Here is a 25,669-nt window from a genome sequence, read left to right on the forward strand (position 1 = left end):
GCAGACCCCACTCCTCTCTTCCTCACTCCTGCAGGCAAAAAGCCAGCCTGGCCAAAGGCAACCCAGACCCTTACCAGGGGTATATCTAGCATCGGAATTGCTCCAGCTGCTCCCGAGCCGCGCAGAGTTCTCCCACGAGGACAGAGGCAGCTTCTGCCCGGTCAGTCCTGGTGGTGGGCGCGAGGGAGCGGTGATGCTCTTGGGTGGCAAAGGAACCTTCCACAGCTCGTGAGCCAGAGAGGTGTTGTTAATGGAAGCAGGAGACCACGTTGATTTGGAGTCACTGTTTCTGGCTGGGAGGGAAGGAAACCAAAGGCATGTGAAAAAAGAAAAGAAAAAGAAAAAGGAGAGCTGTTCCTGGTGCCCCTCCCCAATCTTCCCCGTGGGCTGATCTGGGCAACACAGGACTCTGGGCAGATAAGTTCATGGCGGCATTCGAGGGGAGGAGGCAGACATGGCTTGTGTATCGGGGTGTGTGTGACACACCCAACCTCACCTGAAGAAGAAGTGCTTTGTGCTGTACTGCTGAGGGAAACATTGTAGTTGGAGGCACGAATGGATGACCAGGCACTAGTTGAAGGCAGCGTGGTGTTCAGAGATGAGGATGACCCTACCAGGAAAAAGTCGACAGCTCATTATGCTCCTGGAGGAGCCCTGGAGGTCACCAGCAGCAAGGGAGAGACAGCCTGGAGCTGCTGAAAGGCACCCTTGTTTCTTCACATGCACCGCAGCATTGAAATGCAGGTTGCAGGGCTGAACCCTGCTGCAAACTGGAACGCAGAGCCCAGCGAGGTGGGTGCAGTTCTGGTCACCCAGGCACAGCTCAGTTCTCTCCTGCCCACAGGAACCCTTCTTCCCCAAGCACTGCTCAGACCAACAGACCTCAACTCAGGGATCAAGCCATGGTTGGCTGCAAGTTACTCAAAGGGCGGGGGGAACTCTATGGGGATGGCGTTCTGGCCCTCTTCCCCCACTCTTGCCAAGATGCACACAGGCTATTGAGTTCCACCCTGGCTGCAGTTCTGCAGAAGCAGCATGCAAGGCTACCCAACTGCAGCAGAATGGAGGACGTGCAAAATCCAAGTGGACCCGACTGCCTCACACCTGGGCTTTCCAGAATGTCTCCTAGGTGGAGAGCATCAAGAATCTTTGAGTGGGGCTGGGGGGACCCTTCTTGCTCAGGTCAGGTCAGGCGAGACCTAACCAGCTCCTTGTGCTCTCCTTTGCATTACATTTTGCTGGGTATGGAGAAGGACTCAGCAAGGGTCTCAAGAGCTGCAGGATTTCCTTCCTCTAGAGACTTGCCAAAGACCAAGCCACTTAAATCAGGCAAGACAACAAAAAGCTCAGGAAAAATACAAACTGGCAAAAACTTTGGACCACTGAAAGGGGCTCTTTTTGTGCAGAATTCTCAAGTGACCAGCTTCTGCTCCCAGATACATACCGCTGTTCCTGTCCCTGAGGTGGTCGGCCTCCCGCACAGTGTTAATCGACAGATTGTTTGTGACGCTGCCGGGAGTGATGTACGGGTCAGTTTCAGGGTCGATGTTTGGATAACCTTTCCACGGCTCACCAGGACGAAATTCTAGCATTTTGGAAAAAAAGGATCAGGAGGCTGAGCTTATTCCATGGGGGAACTATTGGGCCCAATTCAGCCTCATGCAGGGGAAGGGCAGGGATGGGGACCCACTTCAACTCACAACAGGACTGCTCCTTCTCCAATAATTCTCAGAAAAAGATTTGGGCTTTCCCCAGAGTTCTTCAAAGTTTGGAGAGAAATGCATCCTCTAAGGAGCACCTTCGTAGTCCCCTTCCCAGCTGCAAGATCATATGCATGTCCTCCCCACCCCCAACACTTAACTTGTGGAACTTCCTAGCACAAAACTATTCTTTCCAGCTGCCTCTTGGGTCCACAATTTATTGTCACGGCCAGAGAAGGCACGTAGGTGAACTCCTCTACCCTTCCCTAGAGACTTCTCAAGCCCCCCCCTTCAACCAGTTGCTCCCACCATCTTCCCCCACCCAAGAAGGGAAGAAGTTGGGTTTCCTGTGCCCCAAGCCCCAAATCTTGGGGGAACAGATTGATGCACGCCACCCACCTGGTGGCCAATTGACACTGCTAGAACCGTTAGGCGATTTGGCACGTGGCCAGCCGTCCCCAATTGATCCAGGAGGGCTGGCTGGTGAGTTACTGCTGTTCATGAAGTCGTAGGGAACAAAGGGAGTTTCCTCCAACCTAAAGCCACTTGAAATAGCACCTGGAAGAGAGGAGACTGCTGATCAGATTGGCCACTGAGCTGCCAACAGCAACCACTAGATTAACCCCTTCCTTTACACCCACAGCTCAGAACATCATTGTGAGTTAAGCCAGAAGTAGTACTCCAGTCCCTGCCAAGGTGCAGCAGGTCAGATCCCCACTTGCACCCAGGTGTCATCCTGGTCCAGGGTAAGGTCTTCATTCTCCTCTAAATTATCTATGGCTGGCAGCCAAGGCAAATGAGATGTGTCTGCATGGGCAGAATCTGGCAGGCAACTGCTGCAAATTCCCAAGACCATCGGCTTTCTTTGGCAACCAAAAAAAAAGACACTCCAGTGTGACTGTGGGATTATGCTTCAAACCATGCAAGGGCCTCTCGGAGAAAATAACCATGCAAGGAGCCACCCAAAGTGGCTGGGGAAACCCGAATAATAGTAATAATAATAATAATAGTAATAATAATAATAATAATAATTTATACCCCACCCATCTGGCTGGGTTTCCCCAGCCACTCGGGTTGGCTTCCAACAGGATATTAAAAACACAATAAAAGATCAAACATTAAAAGCTTCCCTAAACAAGACTGCCTTCAGACATCTTCTAAAAGTCAGATAGTTGTGTATTTTCTTGACATCTGATGGGAGAACATTCCACAGGGCAGAAGCCACTACTGAGAAGGCCCTCTGCCTGGTTCCCTGTAACCTCACTTCTCACAGTGAGGGAACCGCCAGAAGGCCCCCTGGAGGCAGAGATTCTTGGGAGCTTTGACATCCTACATGACATCTTGCCCCCATGTGGCCCCAAGTCCATTTCCCCGCCTACTTACAGCCCACTCCTCTCTCCTCTTGCCACTCTCATCACATTTTACAAAAAAACTCAAAGATATGCAACCTTTTAAGTATTGTACCGATTTGCATACTTTAGTCCAGGCTTCCTCAAACTCGGCCCTCCAGATGTTTTGAGACTACAGTTCCTATCATCACTGACCACTGGTCCTGCTAGCTAGGGATCATGGGAGTTGTAGGCCAAAAACACCTGGAGGGCAGAGTTTGAGGAAACCTGCTTTAGTCAGAATAAAAGGTGTACACTACGAAAGCTTTATTGCCACCTTTCACAATGAATATCCACAAATTACACCCCTTCTCTCTGCAGCACCCATCTTTGCACCTGGAAGACAGTGTTTGGGGCCCTCTTTCTTCCCCCTCCCTTGCATTCCACTCACCGTTTTTGCTGGCATTTTGATCCAACGATGTGTTAGCAGAAATACTGTCCACAGTCATCCATTTTCTCAGCCGGGACTGTGGCTCCTTAATACTGCCCAAGTCCATATTTACATTCAAGTTTGAGTTCAATCCTGCATCGAAGAAATTGGGTTACAAGAGCCAACAACAGCTGGACTGATCTATATAAGACAGGTCACCCCGCACCAAAATGCCTCCCAAGAATGCAGCATTGGGAGCAGTCACTCACTGGACTCCAGTTCAGCTAAGCATAGCAGTCTGAATAAAACAGGCCTCTGCAACCTTCACTGTCAAGAGGCAGGATTCACTAGGAATACCACCATCTCAGAACCACAAGCGAGGAGAGTGCTGCTGCTGTACTCAGGTCCCAAAAGAGGCATTGTTTTTTGAGCTGGGAGACTGTCTCCAAGCAAAACAGAAGCAGCAGCTCCTAAACAGCAAGACGGGACACTTTTCAGAAGGCTGTAGTAATTAAGCCTCAAACTGAAGAGTGGAATTCAAACTGAAGCTTGGGAGGAAACAATTTTATTTATTGAATTCATAACATTTATCAATAAGAAGGAATTAACAACAATAAATTTGACTTTCAAACAAGTTAAAGCTCAGATCAACGTTCTAAACCTTGGAGTAGGCTTGTCTAAACAATAATGTTTCTAGCAGGCACTGGCCTGACGTCAAGAGGCAGGGAGTTCCAGAGTGTGGGTGCTGCCACACTAAAATATTGAATTCTGCCAATCAAAGCAGTTGATTGAATTGAATTGAATGGAAAAATCTGTTAAATTATACATTAACTTGCAACCGGGAACCCTGTTTCCTTTGAGGATCCTAAACGGGGCCTCCATTGAGGATTTGCAATACATACACATACATTATGCCTTTAATCTGGTGAAGTCAGGCACCAAAAGAAAGCTAGGTAACCGACTGGCAGGATTGTTATTGCTGGCTGCAGAATCAGAGAAAAGAGGCTTAGCTAGGCAGCCACTGACTCTCTTTTGAGAGAGGCTAAGACCAAGCACTGACCCAGCTCACACCCTTGGTCACGTGATGCAGATTAGCCATGACAAGACGGAGAGGACACTCACCTATGGGAAAGTTGCTGAATGCATTGATTTGCGACGGCCCTTTCTGCAGCTCTGGGTTGGCATGGGGCACAACATTCTCCACGAAAGACTTCATGGTGGAATGATGGAGCTGCTGTTGGGATGGGTGCAGCTGCTGTTGTTGTTGCTGCTGCTGCTGCTTCATGAGTAGGTTTGGATCCAGCTGACAAGACTGTTGCATCATCTGTTGCTGCATATTGAGAGCGCGACTCTTCAAATAGAGAGAGGAAAAAATGGATTTGAGACTGATGTCCTGTCTGAGGCCTGCACAACTAGGAAGTGGCTCCACTGTAGCTGTGAAACAGAAGCCACAGCTTATATAGCAGGCAGCTATAGAACCATGGAACTGTAGAGCTTCAAGGGACCATCAGGATCATCTAGTCCAACTCCCTGCAATGCATAAATATGCAAGGATCGAACCTGCAACCTTGGTGTTATCAGCACCTGAGCTGCTCAGTGTATGCAGAAGGTCCCAGGTTCAATCCCTGGCAGCATTCCCAGGTAGATCCCCCCCGTTTGAAATCCTGGAGAGCCATTACTGCCAATCAGTGTTGTACACAGTACTGAGCTGGATGGCCTGACTCTGTCTAAAGCAGCATCCTAATAACAGTCAAACAGAGCAGCAGACATAATTTAGAAAACACACACAACCAACATGACTTGAATCCGCAATATGTACATTGCAATGTAGCCGAAGCAAAATTCCAATTATGTTGGTACTTGGCCAATAAATTATTCCTAAATTATTATTCCTAAATTATAATGTTGTCTATGTATTGTTGGTAATGGATGTTAAAATAACTGTTATTTGCAAATAAAACCTATCTACTTTTCAATCTGCAAAATGGTCACTGTTAATGTACAATATTTAAACAAAGCGAGTCCTTGATCTGGGCTGCAAAACATAGGTGGTCAACTTGCACTTGTTCTTTGAAATAAAGTGGTCTGATTAGAACAACCTTTAGAATAACTTTATCCAGCAGAGAGAGAGGGAAAAGAGATGCTCCTTTGGCCATGAAGGCAGCAGGATGGAAAACAGGAGAATCATAGAATCGAGGAGTTGGAAGGGACCATAATAAATAATAATAATAATAATAATAATATATTATTTATACCCCGCCCATCTAAATGGGCTTCCCCAGCCACTTTGGGGTCATCCTGCAGTGCAGGAATCTTTTGCCCAATGTGCGGCTCGAACCCACAACCCTGAGATTAAGATTAAGAAGTGAGCTAGTTCTTCCACAACAGATGATTCCCCTACTTTCCCAAGGTGTGTTGCTAAGTGCATCCTAGCTTTTGCAAAGGGGTGTCCACCGTTCCCCTGAAATACTGAAATATTCCAGTTCTCAGACAAACAGCCCTGAGCTGGCAACAAGAGATATGTGAAGGAGGGGATAACGTATGGGTCAGCGGAGAAAGACCCAATTCAACTTGAACTTTTCCGATCAATTCAGGTCAAGAGAAGGCAAAACCAATATTAAAAATGGAAGAGAAAACAAAAAGGTTTCCCCAACCCTACCTGCTGCTGCTGCTGCTGCTGCTCCTGGCGGCCGCCACCCCCAGCAGAGGACATGTTTCTCTGGTTCGGCACTTTCCTCTGCTGGGCCAGCAATCGCTGCAAAAAGTCAGGAAGAAGTCAGGGTGGAGTCAGGGAGGATGAGCACTTTCTAAGCAAAGTTGGGGGAGGAAGTGTCTCACTTACTTGTAACTGGGAGATCTGGGAAAGCTGGTTGAGCTGGGAGAGTTGGTTCAACATGGCTACCTGTTGTGGGCCAAAGAGTGGATTCAGGCCCCCGTTGTTTGGTGCATACTTCAGCAAGGATACTGGAACCTGCAAAGCGGAGAAAAGCATGACAATGACATGAAGGTTGGAAGTTGGCAAGGAAAGAGGGAGGGAGACACGCAACCAGCACCTTCTCACCACAATCGTAATGGGAGGTGGAAGAGAGAAGAGGAGAGGTGGGAGGTGGAGAATGTGACTTGTGGTTGCTTGTACTAGGGCAGGTGCTATTGGGACCAAGCCTGGCAGCCATCATTTTTGAAGAGAGGAATGTCTTTACAAAACTAGCACACCCACCCACCCAGATCAGGCCAGGCCTTCTCTTTCACAAGCCTCACCTGAGGGGAGAGCAATGGAGGAGGCACTTGAGCACGTGGGTTAGGCTGAGATGAGTTAAGAGGCTGTGCTGGAGACGGCTGCATACTCCGGGGCTGTGCTGCTAGATTTCCAAACATACTGGGGTTGCCATTCTGCAGAGAGAACGTAAAAAGAGGGCTGAGCAGCTGTTCCCACCCTCTCCCAAGACAGGAGCAGGAGCACATAACCATAAAGTGGCAGCTTAAGTCAGGAGTGACAGAAATTATGGTCTGCCAGCTACTGAAGCTGCTTCTTGCATTGTCCTTAAGCATTGCATTCATCACATGTAGGGAAAGAGACAACTGTTCAGCCTAGTGCTGTTTTGGTAGGAAGGCGGCAATTCTAAGGTGAGCTTGGAGCTGAGATGTACGTTGAACCAAACAAGCATCACCCTGAAACCAGAGAGTAAGAAAGAGTTTCCATCTCTCTCTGAATTCTACAGAGAGAGCTACTTTGTGGGCTTCCTCCCACTGGGGAATCTGGTTGGCCACTGAGAGGCTCCAACTGCTGCAGAGCTCTTTTGACATTCTCATATCCTTGACTCTTAGTAGACCCTGAAACTCTTTTGCCTGGAAGCAAAAAAGAATGCCTGCATTCCAGCACTCCTGCAAGGAGCTGAGGGAAGCATGCCTAGTGCAGTGCTTTTTTTCTTAAAAAGAAATGTTTAGGGGCACTCTCATTTTCCTACTCATATTGAAATACTGCCCCTCAATGAGGCCAATCTTAGATTCACAAAATGTTTAAGGGTATGCGTACCACTGCGTCCCACCAGGGGGGAAAAAGCACTGCCTAGGTGTGTCCTCATGATGGAAGTGGGAAGTAGGTTCAAGTGCAGGGATTTGGATTTGCCTAAGTCAGCTAGTGATCTTTGAAAGCTCAGGGGAAATTTGAACCAGGCTCTTCCATGACTTAAGACCAGTGTTTCCCAAATTTAGGTCTTCAGCTTTTTTTGGACTACAAATCCCATCATTCCTAGCTGGCAAGACCAGTGGTCAGAGATGATGGGAATTGTAGTTTGAAAACAGCTGGAGACCCAAGTTTAGGAAACACTATCTTAAACCTCTAGCCCAAGCTACAGCACCACAATGGAGCTCCAGTCAGTATGATAAATCTACCTGCCACAGAAGGAGACACTGGGAACCCACCAGGTCCTTCACCAGTGACAGGATCCTTGGTTAATGAGGGGGATACCCTGAGGGAAGAAGGGAGCCCCCAAGACATACTGCAGTGGCACAGCTGCTTCTCTTCTCACCCCAACCACGCTTTCTGGACTAAAGTGAATATGCCAACAACAACCACAACACAAAGGCTAAGCCTGTGCTTGCAAAAATAGGTCCACACAGCCCTCAGATGGGGCTGTAAACACAAGCCCTGTCCACCCAAGGGTCTGTTTCCTGCACTGCGGGGAGTTGGACTAGATGACCCTTGGGGTACCTATGAATCTATGATTCTCTGCTGCCTTCAGTTCTCCATAGGTAAAGGGACCCCTGACCATTATGTCCAGTCATGACCGATTCTGGGGTTGCGGCGCTCATCTCGCGTTATTGGCCGAGGGAGCCGGCGTACAGCTTCCAGGTCATGTGGTCAGCATGACAAAGCCGCTTCTGGCGAACCAGAGCAGCATACGGAAACACCATTTACCTTCCTGCTGTAGTGGTACCTATTTATCTACTTGCACTTTGACGTGCTTTCGAACTGCTAGGTTGGCAGGAACTGGGACCGAGCAACGGGAGTTCACCCCATCGCAGGGATTCGAACCGCCGACCTTCTGATCAGCCAGCCCTAGACTCTGTGGTTTAACCCACAGATACGCGGACAGCGGTTGGAGGGTTGAGAAGTTAAAAAGAAACTACGATGAGAAGCAGAGGGGAGTAACAGGCACATGTAAAGAGGAGGTGGTGTAAAGCAGCAAATGAAAAGGAAGGAAGGTGCTCTCCGACCATGGCTGTTTTTACAACACCGTGCAGATGACTTAACCCTGGGGAAGGGAAGCCAGCAAGCACAAGAGCAGCCCACACACACCTTGTATGGCACCAAGGACGAATCTGGGAAACCTGATCTAGAGGATGACAGAAGATTCTCCTGCCTGAAAGATATTTGATCTGGAGAGGCTACAAGAAATATGCATCTAGAGCAGTGTTTCCCAAAGTGTGGTACGCGAAAGGATTTCTAAGGGTACACAAAAGAATTTGCTCTAGTCGAGATAAAATATTATTATGAAAAATACCCACAAATTAACTTTGCCCCAGAAGGGGTTTGGCGGGAAGACTAAACTTACAAAAGGGGCACATGATTATTCTAAGTTTGGGAAACACTGATCTAGAGGGTTGCAGGTTTTTTAAAACCATGTGTTCACTAACTGGAAGAGGACCAAAAGGTTTAAGCTGCCATTCATCTTCTCTAAATGTCTGTAAATCAAAGGGGATGAGACAGCATGCTAAAATCTGAGGAAGTACCCAATGGCTTTGTTGAAACATCATGTAAAGAGGATGCTCACAGCCTTACCTGTCTAACAGAATTCAAGTTTTGCATACCCAGCCCTGTTAGGGAGCCAAGGGCCTGGTTAGGTAGTGCACTGTTTGAAGGGGGAAACTTCACGTTCTGATTGGACATAAACTGCATGTTCTGGGAATCGTCTGCTACAACAAGGCCATCCTGGTTGGGCAGACAAGTTGAAGGAGCAAGGATTGGACAGCAAGCCAAGCAGCAGGACGGATAGACGGACAGGAAGAGGCAGACAAGTCCAGCATCAACGGGGTGGGGAGAAAAAGTCAGAAAACAGGAGAGAGGTTAGTGCCACTGCAGTCCAGAGCCAGATGGTTCTCTAAGCAGATGGCAGGTATTCTTTTATTTTATATACTGTTCGATTTGTAAGAAAACCTCTAAGCAGTTTAGCAAAAATAAGAAAACTTTAAAATTGAGAAAATAATTAGTAGTGGGTTGTATTCAGCGTAGCATGAAGTCAGGGTCCCATCAAGGATGGCTACTAATGCAATGGGACCCCCTCCCCCCCAAAAAAAAAACTATTGTAGGGCTTTCCCCAACCCTCCAAGCCCATTTGGCTGACACAGAGCAGGGGGAGTCCTGTTGCGCTAGCAGCAATCCTGAGTCAAAAGGATGAGTTTGTGGAATATCTAATAATAATATTTACGAGTCACATTGTTGGAGGAAGGTAAACTCAAAGCGATTCACTAAACCAAACATTAAGCACAACAGCTTAGAAAATGCTTTCCTGAGATGCCCACCGATTGAGAAAAGAGGAGTGCAGACTCCTCTCTTAAGGGCCTATGACTCATAGCAAAAGCAACAGCATTAGATGCTCCTGGTGGAGGGTGCTGGGCTTTCATTTTATGCACTGAATGTCCCCCAACCCTGCAAACTATGTGTGAAAACACATCAGCATCCCTCAGAATCTTCCTCTGCTCTGGATTCTAGAGGTACCAGAGTAAGTCTTCCACTCACTCATTTGGAGATGGGCAGCCTAGAATAGGCACCTTTCAGGCTGAACGAAACATTTGGAATGGCATGTATAAAGAAAAGCTTGAATACAGGAATTAAAATTAAGGGTTAAGCAGAAGCACACTACGGCTGCAATTCGAATCCTATTTATCTGGGAGGAAGCCCCACTGAATTAAGGACTTACTTCGGAGTAGACATGGTGAGAAGCGCAATGCAACTCTTTAGCAACACAGCATTTTTTTTTAGTACAGGAGTAATCATTTTATTGAGTACAGCAGCAATTGTTTTTTTTACTGTCCCTTGGGAGGAGACAGGCTTTCTCACCTTATCAAAGTAAGGATTTCGATCCACGGAAGACTCTTTGGAAATCTGAGGACGGGCACCAGGGCCTTTTCCTATCACCCGGCTGTACTCTCCAGCATTCAGGCTGTGCTTGTCCATCTCCATCCGTTTGTCAGGTAACATCCCTAAGGGGAGATGGGAAAGCGTCCTCACACAGCTGCTCTGAACAGTGGATCTCAACAGAAAAGACAAACACTGCCTCTTGCTTGAACTCCACGAGCACAAAAAGTTCTCCTAAAGCAGGCATGTCCAAAGTCTGGCCTGCCGGTCAATTTAATCCGGCCCCCGAGGCAGTTATGTCCTTGGATAAAATCCGAAAAGCTCAACAACTTTGGGGTAAAATTGTAAAAGTTCACCAACTTCAATCCTAAAAAAAAAGCTCAACTGTGGCCACCCTCACGCATGTTCACTTCATCAAATCTGGCCCTCTTTGAAAAAGGTTTGGGCACCTCTGTCCTAAAGCAACCTTCCCCAACCTGACACCCTTCAGTTGTTTCGGACTGCAACTCCCATCAGCCCCAGCCAGGATGAAAATAGCAGTCCAAACCTTGCACAGGAAATTCCTGCGAAGACAACGCAGGCGAAGCCGAGTCTTTTTTGACAACAACATGCTCAATTTCATTTGCTTTAGGCGCAAGTTATAACTGGGATTGCTGATTTTTTAACAAGGCCTGATCCATTTGGACTAGAAATGCACACTTTTTAGAAGACCACAAATAAACAGGAAGTTGTCTTTATACTGAGACAGATCACTGGCCCATCTAAATGGACTGGTAGAGGCTAGTCCTTCCCAGCCCTACCAGAAGATGCTGCCATTGGGGATTGAACCTGGAACCTTCTGCATGCCAAGCCAGTGCTCTATCACTGAGATACTCTGCCCTCCCTCTATCTTGAGTCGCCTTTCATTCATCCAACCACAACCCCATGCCTGCACTTACCTCCAGATACATCCATCTTATTGCTCTGGATCATTTCTTCTGGTGACTCTCTCTAAAGGAAAAACCAAGAAGAGCTTAATTACAGTCAGCCTCTGCTTACTGGTATACTCCAGGCTACCCCTTCTGCTTTTCATGAGGGAGGGAAGGCAGGCAGGCAGACTGCCTTTCAAGACAGAAGATCACAGAGTGCATTTTAGCAAAAAGTGAAAAAAGCAGGCAATATGAAGTGGGGCTGGAAAAAGAATGAATTGCCATGGGATGAGTCCTTGCCCTGCCAGGCACTCCCCAATTCAGGACTTACATGGAAGCCGAGATTCACAAACTGTTTCACAAATGGATTTATCCACGTTTCGTCTTGCTTGTTTCCATTTTTCATTGTTCCCTACAAGTAACCACAAACAGCGTAGAAAGTTCATTATTAGATATATGACTACTGATCCACACCGACATAGGACTTTAATGGGGGCACAGGCTTCAGGTAGTTTACAGGTAGAGGGAGCTTTTCTCTGTCTTGCTATGCAGCTAAACTCGGTTACCTTAGAAGGCATCTTTTTAGGGTATGGTGGCCAGTGTAGAGAGGCATTGGCTTCTTGGGCAGAGTTGCTGTTCCACATCCCAATCTCAACGTCGTCCTCTTCCTCCCAGTTCGACTGATGGCTTCCTGGCAAAGGCATGTCGCCCCCACACCAGCCATCTGGAACTTGCATAGACTTAGGTCCTGATTGTGATGAAAAAGAATTCACTCTTTCCTCATCAGATACAACAAGCCCCCCCCACTATAGCCACTATGCAGCACTATCAACTGGGAAGCTGTGACTCACATTTTACAAAGAACAAGAGTGAGTCAAGCTAACAGCAGCCAATGACAAAAGAGGGATCTGAACCCAGATCTCCCAGACCCAAGTCATAGGGCCTCCCTTCTTAATTCAGCTCTCCAAACAAACACACCCTTGGTTCCCCGCACCCCCCAGATCTTGACAGCTGGAAACTTCCCTAGTCAAGTTCCCCACTTCCAGCCCACCTAGAAAAGCACGTACCAGGTTTATGAGGAGCCTGCTGCCCAGCAGATGTGTTCCCCCAGCTACCGGCACTCATAGCATCACCGACCGATTCTCCCCAGCTAGTACCAGCATCAACAGGCTTGCCCCAAGCTGATGTGCCGTTGTCTACAGTAACAGGAGCAGGAAGAGGCTCTCCCCAACCTTTCAAAAGAGGTTCACATTATTAGCTGGTCCCAAAGCCAGGGAACACTTGGCTAGGCTAACTTGGATTCTTTAAAGAAAATTTAGTGACGTTTTTAGTAACAATTTCAGTTCCATTGTGAGGAAAACTGTTCTACCAAACGGAAAGCTCACATTATCCTACCACCAACACAAACTGATCTTCAAAGAAGATGATCGTATAATAACAATAATAACAATAATAATATTTATACCCTGCCCATCTGATAGGGTTGCCCCATTTGCTGTGTTAATGCCTGTTGATCAATAAGCAAGAAAAATGCTATGTGTGACTTGTTCATCCCCCCAAAATATTCACAGGCAAGGATATAAATTCTTATTTTGCTCCTTGCAATTAAAACAAAATACAAGTAGGAATTGACTAGAAGGCAGCTGAAGGGTGGTGGTGGTATCTTTGTATTGTTTGGAAGGCAAGACACCAAAATCAGTCAACCTTCTGCAAATCTCCCAGGACCTTTCAACAACTGTGAGTTTTCATTGATTTGACAAGGCTGAGATGTACCACTGAATGATTTTCTGGCTACTTCTCTACACAATTTTATAAACCATGGTTTGCACCCAACTTTAAACCATAGCTTAAAAACAAACAATGGTTAAACACAAATGAGCAGCATGCTTGTGCAATGCAGCTAATACAGTGCTTGCTTTGCTTCTGCCCTGCTCCTGTTTGCTCCACCAGGAAATGAGCCGGAGTCTGACTTGTGATACCTGAACGTGGGAAGATGGTGTGTTTCTCTCTAGACCAGGCACCCCAAACTGCGGCCCTCCAGATGTTTTGGCCTACAACTTCCATGATCCCTAGCTAACAGGACCAGTGGTCGGGGAAGATGGGAATTGTAGTCCAAAACATCGGGAGGGCCGAAGTTTGGGGATGCCTACTCTAGACAAACCACACCTGGAAGCCATGGCATATTCTTGACTTCCCGCTAGCTTTTTGGAGCGAAAAAAATAACAATGCTTTTCAATAGACACTCTAGTAACCTCCCCCCCCCAACAAAGTAGAGCCTGAGGGTTGCCTCAGTCGGGCAGATCATGGAAAATGGAGCCTTACCAGAGCTGCTGCCACTGCCGCCACCCGTCTCCATGCTGCTCATGGCGCTTGAAGAAAGCCCTTGCTGCACTCCCTGTGCCTGCTGGTCTGAACAGCCAGTGCCACTGTTCAGAGTGTTCTTGTTCCACATGTTCACATTCTTGTAGTTGTACTTGCTCGGGTCGCCCCAAGCCGAAGTTCCATCGTCAATCTCCATTTTGCGGCGAATGGACTCGGGGGATGGCTCCTCCCATCCGGTGGGCTCCTCTTCCTTGGCTGCAGGCGGCATTGGTCCTCCCAGCCATCCTGCGGCCGGTGGCTTGCTTGCTGCAGACGGTGCCCCCCAGCAGCCCACCTCTTGCTGCTTGCTCCAGTCTGGGGAAGGAGGGGGCTTGGATGGTGCCTCTCCCCCCCAGCTCTGGGAGCGGCTTGGCTTAGGAGATTCTCCCCACCCCTGGCTTTGGCTTGGCTTGGCAGACTCTTCCCATCCCGTGCAGCTCGTTGGCTTGGCGTTGTTGCCACCGCCTCCCCCCCAGTGCGCAGCGCCAGACTTGCCTGGCTCTTTCCAGCCAGAGGTCGACTTGTCGCTGTCACTGCTGCCGGAACTGGATTTCTTCACCTCGCCCCAATGATTGCTTCTCAGATTCTCCCCCCAGCCGTCGACAGCTGGGGCCGCCCACCCGGGGCTTGCCTTCTGCCCATCTCCCCACCCCTGCTTGAGCTTGTCTGGGTCGCTCCACTGCGATGATGAGCATCTGTCCTCTTTGCCGCTCCCCCATGATTGATTGCCCTTGGCCTGTGCAGTGGAAGCAGAGCCCTCTTCCCACCCCCCCTGGGTGCCGGAGACTTTGGAGTCCCCCCACCTTGTAGCAGACTTTGGATCGCCCCAACCCTGGCTGGATGGAGCGTTGTTGCCATGCAGGCTGGACCTCTCCGTGGGGCCCCCTGAGCCGCAAGCTTGGGCCACACAGCCCCCCCAGGCCTCCGTCCCATTGTCAGCCTTCTTCTCCCCTCTTGAAGAAACCTCTGTGTCCCAGGCAGTGTTTTGTCTGATCGGAGTCTGTCCCCAACCGGAATTGGAAAGGACCCGGGGGTCCAGATCTGTCCTGTTCACTATGCTTTGGAGCAACGCGTGCTGGTCAGCTTTCCTCCTTTCGCGGTTCGCCCCTTCCGCGGCGGATCTTTCCACGGGGCTCTCGGTACTGCCGTCGCTATCCGCAATACTGCTTTTCGTCCACCCGCCGTTCTGCTCCACATTCTGAATTGCTGCAAAACTCTGGATGTCGACTGCGGCACTCTCCTCCTCGGAAGATTTCCGCATGTTTGTAAACTTCTTACCGTTCCCACTGCCGCCCTTGGAGGCGTGGGGGTTGCTTGGAAGTTTGTTCCACTCTCCGTCGGCTAAGGTGGTGCTTTGGGCAGGACCCCTCCGGCCCCCGCCTCCTCCTCCTCCAGACCCCATTCCAATCCCACCCCCCCACACCACATTCTGGGCGCTGGCCCCCCCGCCTGCCGCCTCCCACGCCCCTGCTCCTTTCTCCCCATTGATTTCAAAGTTAGTGCTGCTGGTCCCGCTGAGCCCAGACTGCATTAGGTTTGCATTCACAGTGTCGCTATTGGCTTGGCTGTTTGAGCAGGTGTCTCCGGAGTAAGCGGGGCTGTAGGTGCCCCACAGAGTACTGGGAGTTCCACCATTTTTTGCTTCACCATTGCTCAGGTGAGAAACGGAAGTGCTGCTTATTACTGGAGAGGAGGCCTGGGCCTGAGGCCTACTGCTCTTGGCACTCACGCACCAGGCCCCAGGCCCTGTATTACTACTTGCCGGTTCAGTCACCTGCATCGAACCAGCAGGGTTTGGTAAACTAGAGGTCATAAAGTTAGTAGTGTTATTATTATTTGGTCCATTCACTTCGGGGTTAAGGCTCTGAGGCTGCCCACTCCGCGAAGCCTTCCTTGTACCATTCGCTTGGGGATCACAGTTTTCCTGGAGGCTGGCCCAGGAGCCGCCAAGGCTGGACGAGTTCATACTCTGATTGTTCGCTATCTGACCTAAACCTGTGCTGCAGCTACCGCTTCCTCCGGGCCCTTTCAGGGCATGCCCATTGTTCTCCAAGACAGGCCAGGCACTGCGGTGGCCGTTGGAATTCAAAGTGCTGGGATTTAATCCTCCATTGGATGAGTTGAGCGCGCTCCAAGTGTTCATTCTATTGTTGCTACTTTCTGACATGCCATTAGGAGCATCGGCGGGCATCGGTGGGCAGGAGCTCACGAGGGAGCCGAGGGACGCGCCCCACGACCTGCCAACGCTCCCGTTGCCCACGTTATTGCTGTTGCTACTGTTGACGAACTTGGCTTGAGGACAGTGGCCGCTGCCGCCGTTCCGCAGGCCATTCACTTCACTGCCTGGGCCCCTTGAAGCCATGGCGACGAGGTTCCTCTCCGACCCAGAACTCGAGGCAGAAGCAGAGTCAGTGTCCGTACATTCTGAAGCCAGCTCCACGTCACTGCCAGTGATTGAGGGCCATGCCTCCTTGTCTGAGCCGTCTACAATAACTTTATCCCAGTTTGTGCTGGAGTCACCACTGGAAGAGACTGTTCCCCACTGAGAGTTCTCATAATGGGATCCTAGTGTGCTGTGGTTCAGATCTAGGAGGAGGAGGAGGAGGAGGAGGAGGAGGAGGAGGAGGAGGAGGAGGAGGAGGAGGAGGAGACAAGACATCTCATGATCATTGGAAATGGTACAGCAAAAAAGAAAGATTCAGTACAGTGAGCAAAGAAACAGAGGCAAGAAGACTCTAGAATTCTGGAAAACTAGGACCACAAGATGTTGCAAACGTACATGGCTTAGGTACTTGCATATTGGAATATAGGGACATACCTGAGCCTGCCCAAAGGGGCAGGCACAGGTATGTCCATATATTCCACGTGAAATGAGCCCTGATACCTAAAATGACTTGCCTCTCCCCCTTCCCCACTCATTAAGATCTACAGTAGGGGTGTCTTACCACATCCCACTGGTAGCTGAAGTGCAGCTAGTGGAATGGTGGGAGAGCGCCTTGGCTATGGAGCTCATCTTGGCCCCTCCCTCTTGTTAAGAACTCCCTCTTGTTAAGCATCCAGCTTCTTATCACTCTGAGAGTAAACTGCTGGCATATAGAAAGCATGTGCCCCCATTATGCTCCTCTTCAAAATGTTAAGTCACGCAATGGGTGCACCAACCTTCCTCCTACATTGAGAACAGTACTATGTTCTTAAGTGGAGAAACTCTCTAGCGATCTTCTGGTCACAAGTGTGAAGGAAGAACTGACGCCAGCAAGTGTATTCCTCCTGCCCGCTCCACTCCCCCCAAGTGTGGAAATGCAGGTGACAGAGCTGAGGACAGAGAGACCATGTGTTGTGCCTTGGCAGGTTCTGCAGCTGCAGTCTTGGCATGAAGCACAAGAAAAGAACATCCGGTTTCTGCAGTTGTGACATTTATAAATGGGTCTTAAGGAGCATGGAAAAGAGCTGGGTTAGGCCTTCCTCCAAGGCATGCAGCCCCCCTGCCAAGTGAGCCAGAGAGTTTACAGGCACTTGTCCCTTTCATTGGGAGGTCTTTGCCTCCTCCTCCTCACCTGCTTGCTTTTTGCTGCTGCTCTGCCCTTCGCCACCCACTGCAGGTTGCTCGCTTGTTACTGGGCTCCCTTCGGACTGGCCGTTCAGCAGTTTAGATGCCGCCCCCAGGGTTGCAGCGATCCCCGGCAGTGGCTGCCCTCGCTTCAAGAGTTGCTTCTGCTCCTGGTGCCGGAACCGTGGAGGGACTTCACGAGGTGGGTATCGAGGCAAGGATGACGACTGCTGCTGCTGCTGACTGCTGACCAAAGCCCTCTTGGCATTATTATTGCCACCAACACCGCTGGTTGCTGTGGTTGTGCCGGCAGTGGAGGTGGCAGGTAATAGCTGATTGACACTGGGCTTGGCAGGTTCCGGCACTGCACTTGCCCAAAGCAAGATGTTTGATGGGGGAGGGGGAGGGGGAGAGAAGAGGGAGGAAGAGCAGTTGTTAGTAAATCGTTTTAGGAGACCATTAAAAACAAGAACAAATATTTATTCAACAAAACACACAATTGTTTGTTCTTAAAAAGACTTCTAAAACATAGAACTTACACAAGGGGTTTAAAAAGGCGTTAGCTATACAGTCAAACCTCTATTCTCGAACAGCTCCGTTTTTGAACGTTTCAGTTCCTGAACGCCGAAAACCCGGAACGCTCCTCAGAACTCAAATGTCTGACGTGGCTTCCGCTTGAGTGCAAGAAGCTCTTGCAACCAAGCAAAAGCCATGCTTCAGAACCCGAACATTTCAGAAGTCGAATGGTCTTCCGGAACGGATTATGTTCAAGTTCCAAGGTTTGACTGTATGCTTTATATACATGACAGACTAAGTAGTTTCTGCTCTTGCTGGAAAACCCTCCCCTTCCCCAGTGGCAATGGAACCGCTGGGATGATGGGAATGATGGCTTAGAGCGAAGGGGCCAGGAACAGAATAAACAGCTGGCTTGAGCATCTCTGGGGGGAAAAGACAGTTTGGCCTGGACAAATCTCATGGAGAAACAGACGCCAGGAGGAACTCAATGTTGGTAGTCAGAAAGGAGAAAGTAAAAGCAAAAAAGAAGGATGGAGGAAAGGCAGACTTGTGGGGTGAGCTTCATGTTCAATTACCAATGTATGTCCGAGTTACTAGAGGTGAGTGATTTTAATTGGCCTGTTTGTCTCCAATGCAACCCAGGCTCACACACTTGCATGCTCAAAGATGGCTTCAGTTAACTTTCATAAGAAAACCATTCAATTTCCCACTTCCACTTCTCCCTGGAAAATTTCTTAGGACTAAACAGAAACTTTAAAGCAGTTGTGCAGCCCTTGACTTGCCTCAAAACTTAACAGCAAAGAAAATGAGCAAAGAACATGTTTTCAAGAAGCATAAGCCTTGTTTGTCTTAATTTTTTTAAAAAACCTGTTTTTAAATTTTTAAAAAACTCTACAATAGAGATCAGAAGAAGCACATCCAATGTGCTGCATAAACATCACTTAACTGCCAGAAGGGTATAGTTTTACAGGGCTAATGAGGAGAACTCTTCTCTCAAGTCCTCACTTAGGCATGAAAAAACTACAGCTGCTTCAACATCTTCAGTGCAGACAGGAAACAGTTTCACTAGCTGAAGAACCACCCTGCAAGTGTTGGTTTCACTCCTTTTTCTGGCACAAAGCAGGCTGCATTTAGACCTCTTTGCTTTCACCGTCACTTACAAACATAGCAACGTACTTTCCTTTTGAGTACCTCACTGAGCTGCCAGTCTGGGGGTGCTAAAGGGTACATGTGGCTTTCATATCACCAAGATGAGACATGCAAAACGCACAAGTTCCAATGGAGGCCCCTGGGGAGGATGGATAGCTGCAGTTGACTCCCCTAGAGCCATGAGAAGGAACAGGAAATGAGGCAAGGTGGGGGCTTTTGACAGGAAATACCTGCCCTTTCACAGATAAACAGCAATGGCTCACCAAAGCACAGTTAAGTGTGTGCAAGATTTTCTGGGAGTTCTGATGTGAAAGGAAACCAACTTTAGTTTCAATAAGAAAAGGGGCACTTCCCACAACTTTATAGAAAAGAAAGTTTTAATCTAATGAAGATGTTGACAAGCTGGAATGTGCACACAGGAGGGCAACCAAGATGATCAAGGGTCTGGAAATCAAGCCTTATGGGGAAGGGTTGAAGGAGCTGGGTATGTTTACTGAGAGGAGATATGATAGCTACCTTCAAATATCTCAAGACATGTCACACAACTTGAACCAAAGGCTTCAAATGACAAGAAAGGAGGTCCCGATTAAACATCAGGGGGTAAACCTTCTGACAGTAAGAGTTGTTCCACAGTGGAATGGTCTCCCTCAGGAGGTTGTGGAGCAGGGGTCGGCAAGGTTTACCTTGCCTGGGCTGGTTCACTCCAGTGGAGATCCCTCGGTGGGCTGGAGCATCTGCGTTGATGTGATTTCCGGCATCTGCGCATGCACAGACGCGATTTCCGGCACCGAGGAAGCGAGTCCCCGGGCCGTGCTGCACCAATTTAGTGCAGTGTGGGGGGGCTCGCTGGGCGGGTGGCTCAGGAACCGGTTAAACGACCCCCGTGGGCCGCTTGTGTTGGGCCTTAATTTGCCGACCCCTGAACCAGAAGATCCTTGGGGTCCCTTCCAACTCTACAATTCTGATTCATCCATCACAATTGGAACAAACAAACGAAACATGTCACCAGGCTCCAGTAGGGTAATTTATTTAAACCAGGGGTCCCCAAACTAAGGCCTCCCCAAACTAAGGCCTTCTCAATCCGGCCCGCGGACAGTCCGGGAATCAGCATGTTTTTACATGAGTAGAATGTGTCCTTTTATTTAAAATGCATCTCTGAGTTATTTGTGAGGGCTGCCTGGTGTTTTTACATGAGTAGAATGTGTCCTTTTATTTAAAATGCATCTCTGGGTTATTTGTGGGGCATAGGAATTAGTTCATTTTTTTTTATTTAAAAAATATAGTCCAGCCCCTCACAAAGTCTGAGGGACAGTGGACCGGCCCCCTGCTGAAAAAGTTTGCTGACCCCTGCTTAAATCAGTTTGCTGCTGATTTAAACCTTAAGAAAGACTAATTTGATTGTCAAAGCAATCCTAAAGATGGCAAAAGGCCAACTGAGGATCTGCTGAAAGTAGGGTGAGGGCCACAGACCTAGCTATGGGACAGTACAAGATCCCCTAAGAACATCAACAGCCCACTAGATCAGGCCAAATGGGCCAATTTAGTCCAGCATCCTGTTCTCACAGTGGCCAACCAGATGCCTGTGGAAAACCTGCAAGCAGAATTTGAGAGCAAGAACACTCTCACCTCCTGTGGTTCCCAGCAATCGGTATTCAAAAGCATTCCTGCACCTGCCTGTGGATTGCAGCCTTCAATCAGTTTTCCAATTTCAAAATGTATACATACTTCCTGAACAAAATCCATACTGACTAGGCACTATAATGTTTAAAGCATTGCAGTCTGTAATTAAGCAGGGCCTTAATTACAAGCCAAGAAGCAAAATCCAGAATTTGTTGCAATACTGCCCATATTAGCATTGCACTGCAAAATTATAACCAATAGAAAACAATAGTCTTTTGTTTACCCATCTGTACACATGTAAGTAGACTAAGCAAGATCACTTACTTGCAGGCTAAAGCTGAATCCTATGTACACTTATTAAAGTAATTCCACCAAAAAGACTGTGACTTATATGGGTTCAGATTTCTTTTTCTTTTAAATCAGCCTATTAATGCTTTTTTAAATTAAAGAGGCACCTTTAATTCTTAAAAATAATAATTAATTTTTATCCACCCTGGGCATGTGTGTACTACAAGCTGGTCTGATACCCTTAACTGAAGCAAATTAGCCTATATTCAAAATGCACCATTCTTAAGTATACTAGTTTAGAGTGCACTGAAGCTTTTGTTTCCTAATCAATCTAAGATGCCTAATATTTTGGAATATACTACTCAGAGCACCCTTATGATGCCAACAGGACTCTTAGCCAGTTTCACTCATGAGAAAAGTAAAATTCAATCGAAAGGAAGGAAGCCTTTTTAAAGCCTTATAACTGCCCCCAAGTCCCTCTTTTCCTCTGCTTTGCACTTAATGCAATCTGAAACAAAACATTAGATGACTCCAGACATCAAGGGACACAAAAAAATCAATCTGCTCAACAAAAGATTTGCAGAGCAAATGCATTTGTGCAATCTGCAGTTCTATCTTGGAAATACGGTATCTCCTAATGAGAGAAATTTAAGTTCAGGATACAGGTTTTTTTTTTTAAAAAAAAACCCAAAAACCAAAGGTGAGAGCCAACATAGTATGAGGTGTCTGCCTTTGCAATGGGGCTTCTCCTTCCATTCCTCCCCTGAAGCTCTACCCACACCCCAAAAATATGCTCCAGAGTTTTGGGGATCCTCCAGAGCAATTTTGTGAGCGCATTGGAGGGGCGCAGGAGGGGGAAATCAAAGAAACCAGAAGCTACATTGCACAAGCAATTTCTGTTGTGCAAGCAGGTGGACATCCTTGGATGCTGTTCCAAATTTCCTGCTTTTAGACAGGATGCAGGCATTCAAAATGTGCAGCAATATCTGGTATCTAAGGAGGACCACTGGGTCTGGGGAGGAGGACTTTGCTCTCCATCCTCAAACAACTAGCAAAGGGGTTTGAACTACAAGAGTTAAGGCAGGCATCCCCAAACTTGGCCCTCCAGATGTTTTGGGACTACAACTCCCATCATCCCTAGCTAACAGGACCAGTGGTCAGAGATGATGGGAATTGTAGTCCCAAAAGAGCTGGAGGGCCGAGTTTGGGGGTGCCTGAGTTAAGGCATGGGGGGGATTTCTCTTCCATGCACTTTCCTCCTCTCCTATTTCAAAGTTCTTTGCTCATCTCTTCCACCCTGTCTCGTGGTGCAGCAAGAAAAACTTTGTGCTAAATGCCCAAAAGACAGTGGAAATGATAATTGATTTTAGAAGGCATCCTCCCATCTCATTGCCAATCTCCATTCTTGGTAACATGGTTGTAGTGGTAGAGTCCTTTATGTTCTTGGGCTCTATGATCTCTCAAAAATTGAATTGGTCAGATAACATCAATATTATGATTAAAAAGGTACACCAGAAATTGTATTTCTTGCGACAACTAAGGAAATTTAATCTGCCCCAAGAATCGCTGGTCCAATTATATAGAGGTACTATTGAAACTGTTCTCTGTAATTCCATTACTGTCTGGTATGGTACAGCCTCTAAGCTGGATAAGAAGAGGCTCCAACGAGCAGTAAGAACTGCAGAGAGGGTAATTGGTGTTAGTTTGCCTCCAATAGAGACACTTTATGCTGCTCGAGTCAGGAAGAGAGCAGAGAGAATTGCTGTAGACCCTTCACATCCTGGTCATCACTTGTTTGATTTACTTCCATCTGGACGTCGGTACAGGACTCTATATACAAAAACGTCTAGGCACAGGAATAGCTTTTTTTCCTTGTGCCATCATTTTTCTTTACATTGCAATGTAGTCGAAGCAAAATTCCAAGGAGGGTTGATACTTGGTCAATAAACTATTCTATTCTATTCTATTCTGTCCTTTCTGGCTTTCTCATGAAAGAATCTCCAGCCCACCAAAGGCACATTCAAAGCTCTTCACCAGACAAAGAGGAGTCATATCAAAGTTATGCCAAGCCAATGACCATGAAATAACTCACCTTTGTTTTTTTGTTCAGCGGCCTGAAAAACAACAACAACCCAATTAATGATTATCAGAGACGCTTTCCCAACACTGGGCACAAACTGGCAGCTTATAGGGCATTATCAGCATATGCATCCTTTCTCAACATAAATATGAAGAAGAGGAGGAGTTTGGATTTGATATCCCGCTTTATCACTACCCGAAGGAGTCTCAAAGTGGCTAACAATCTCCTTTCCCCTCCTCCCCCACAACAGACACCCTGTGAGGTGGGTGGGGCTGAGAGACTTCAGAGAAGTGTGACTAGCCCAAGGTCACCCAGCAGCTGCAAGTGGAGGAGCGGAGACGTTGAACCCGGTTCCCCAGATTACGAGTCTACCGCTTTTAACCACTACACCACACTGGCAAGGTTGTCTCCCCTCCTCCCTATAAAACTGTAGTCAGACCCCTTTAAAGTTGAAGGCTTCTCCCCCTATGTGCAAAGAACTCCCAGCATTAAAGGCTGAAGTCATCTGATAAACATGCAATGCGAGGTTCACAAACACATACATTTTAGGCCCGTAAAAGAGCCCTGAAGCTGGATCAGATCAAAGGGCTCCTGTTCAGTCAAGCACCCTGTTTCTCACAGTGGCCAATAAGATGCTCCTGCTGTTCCATCATGACTAGTAGCCATCAAGAGTCTCCTTCTCCTCCATGCATTTGTCTAAGCCAGGCATGTCAAACCTGCGGCCCTCCAGATGTTTTGGCCTACAACTCCCATGATCCCTACCTAGCAGGACCAGTGGTTGGGGAAGATGGGAATTGTAGTCCAAAACATCTGGAGGGCCGCAGGTTTGACATGTCTGGTCTAAGCCCATTTCAAAGCCGCCAAAGTTGGTGGCCATCACAACCCACCAAGTGCCTTAGTCTCTGACTCACCTTTTTCTGAGCAGCTTCTTTCTTCTTCTTGTCGTCTTTCCTCTTTTTCCTTTCTTCCATCAACTGTTCTTCCTCCTCTTGCACCAATTCCCTGAGGATAGGGCTGCAATTAGACCTCACAAAGACACACAGCCAACGTCTTCCCCGCGGGGCATGGACCCCAATTCATTCTACTCTGGGTAATATTTACTTGGATACAACACACACTAATTTGCTAGGAATTAAAAGTCCAGTTCTGCCTACTGTATTGAAAAGCATTAAGATGTCTGTCACTCCAACTTTAATAATCCTAGCAGTATCTTCCTATATATACCTTTTAATTCTACAAGCATATAAAGAATTATAGAGTGCATTTTTAGTTCAGTTTGAATTGAGACTAGAAATGCTTTTAACAAGGTGCAAATCAGGCAATATATTTTTTAATCTGGTAAGTGCTATGCGCCAATATTTGATTTGTTACACTTACTCCAAGGCAAAACTAGAAACAAGGGAAAGGAGGAACTGCTGCCCACTGAAAACGAAGGGGTTTTCAGAGGTAAGGAAGGTTTGGAGTGCCTCACAGGGTCCCAAACCAAGGAAGGGCAGCCCAAGAAAGTGCTGGCAACTAAGCTGCACAAGCAACAAACCCCCCACTTCTCACAAACTTAGCAACCAAAAAAAAAAGAGGCCGTGGGGTTTGGGGGAAAGGCAGCGAATATAAGAGGCCTGCAGGATGGTGAAATATTTTGTGTTCTGCCCTCACAAGAAGCATACAAGGTTGGGTGTGGAAGAGAAGGCATACACCAGCTTGCCCAGCTAAAGGCATCAGCGTCAGTGAGAACTGCAATAAAGGCCAGGGGTCTGTCACATTTCCAAAACCACAAAACAACTTTGTCTATGTATTTACAGCTCCTGCCATTCAAATTAATTAAATAACTGAATCAGGACTAAATTTTGCACCACTCAGAGGCTCGCAACTGAAAAAGCCATAACACATCAAGAAAAAGGAATGGGACAGATCTTAAAACAGTAAGATATGTAGATGACGCTAGAACAATAACTGCCTTAAAAGTAAGGGGGAAATATGAAAATTGCATTGAAGTAGAGAGGGTCATTAAGCCAAACGACAACAGGCAAGGCCAGGAAATCACTTTCTGAATTGCCATGGGTGGCTCTCTTCCAAACAAATTCCTTCCACATGGGACTTGTGCTGAAGAAGACAAAGGTGAATCACTGAGAGCAGGAAACAGACCCACCCTCAGGACACTCCACCTGCATTAATTGACAAAAGGCAGCTGCAATCACAGGGCATTGACAGAGGGGGCTGGCTGCTTAATCTTTTCAGCTGCCTTTCTCCCCTTAAGTGAGCTGTCGCTTACCTCCATGAACATAGCTGGGGAAAGAGTTATTTAGAGTAGAAAGCAGCCAGAAAGCTTAAGGAGCCTTTTCATCCTGCTCTGTGCTCCACTGAAGATTGCAGCCTGTGATTAGCTAGAATTGGGCAAGGTGGCACATGATTGCATGCTAGGTATAGCTTGGTCCTGGTAGGGCAAGGTGGGGACTGGGAGGGGGTTCAAGTTGCTGCCGAGTCAGTCAGTCTGCTCCCTGCATCAACAAAAAGGCACAGCAGACTCCGCAAGATGGCGCTAGCCTGACTCAACGGGTCTAAGCAAACAGCTTGACAACTGTTGCTTTATGAAGCCCTTCCAGCTGTAATGGAATTCTACTCCTAGTTTTATTGGCCTCATTTTGACCCACTTAAGTGCCACATGTC

At 47.8% G+C, this 25,669-nt stretch overlaps 1 protein-coding gene across 4 annotated transcripts in view; it reads right to left on the bottom strand.

Annotated features, from left to right (window-relative positions):
* Window positions 1–25,669, bottom strand: part of TNRC6A (trinucleotide repeat containing adaptor 6A) — a 40,148-nt gene that overhangs the window by 4,058 nt on the left and 10,421 nt on the right. Inside the window, exons 3-21 of one of the 4 annotated variants that reach the window (XM_088657150.1) lie at window positions 23,917–24,007; window positions 23,018–23,039; window positions 17,360–17,716; window positions 13,767–16,391; window positions 12,512–12,676; window positions 12,011–12,192; window positions 11,776–11,856; window positions 11,475–11,526; window positions 10,519–10,661; window positions 9,241–9,390; window positions 6,717–6,848; window positions 6,301–6,429; window positions 6,118–6,213; window positions 4,581–4,809; window positions 3,480–3,611; window positions 2,100–2,258; window positions 1,445–1,585; window positions 497–610; window positions 75–293 (exon numbers count right to left, since the gene is read on the bottom strand). In XM_088657150.1, the coding sequence (XP_088513276.1) occupies window positions 75–293; window positions 497–610; window positions 1,445–1,585; window positions 2,100–2,258; window positions 3,480–3,611; window positions 4,581–4,809; window positions 6,118–6,213; window positions 6,301–6,429; window positions 6,717–6,848; window positions 9,241–9,390; window positions 10,519–10,661; window positions 11,475–11,526; window positions 11,776–11,856; window positions 12,011–12,192; window positions 12,512–12,676; window positions 13,767–16,391; window positions 17,360–17,716; window positions 23,018–23,039; window positions 23,917–24,007 (5,219 nt within the window). The remainder of the gene's footprint in view (window positions 1–74; window positions 294–496; window positions 611–1,444; window positions 1,586–2,099; window positions 2,259–3,479; window positions 3,612–4,580; window positions 4,810–6,117; window positions 6,214–6,300; window positions 6,430–6,716; window positions 6,849–9,240; window positions 9,391–10,518; window positions 10,662–11,474; window positions 11,527–11,775; window positions 11,857–12,010; window positions 12,193–12,511; window positions 12,677–13,766; window positions 16,392–17,359; window positions 17,717–23,017; window positions 23,040–23,916; window positions 24,008–25,669) is intronic. The other 3 variants (XM_088657149.1, XM_088657148.1, XM_060282687.2) reach the window with 3 other exon arrangements.

Source organism: Zootoca vivipara, chromosome 13 (genome assembly GCF_965207765.1).
Source record: "Zootoca vivipara chromosome 13, rZooViv2.hap1.1, whole genome shotgun sequence".
NCBI classification, from domain to species: domain Eukaryota; kingdom Metazoa; phylum Chordata; class Lepidosauria; order Squamata; family Lacertidae; genus Zootoca; species Zootoca vivipara.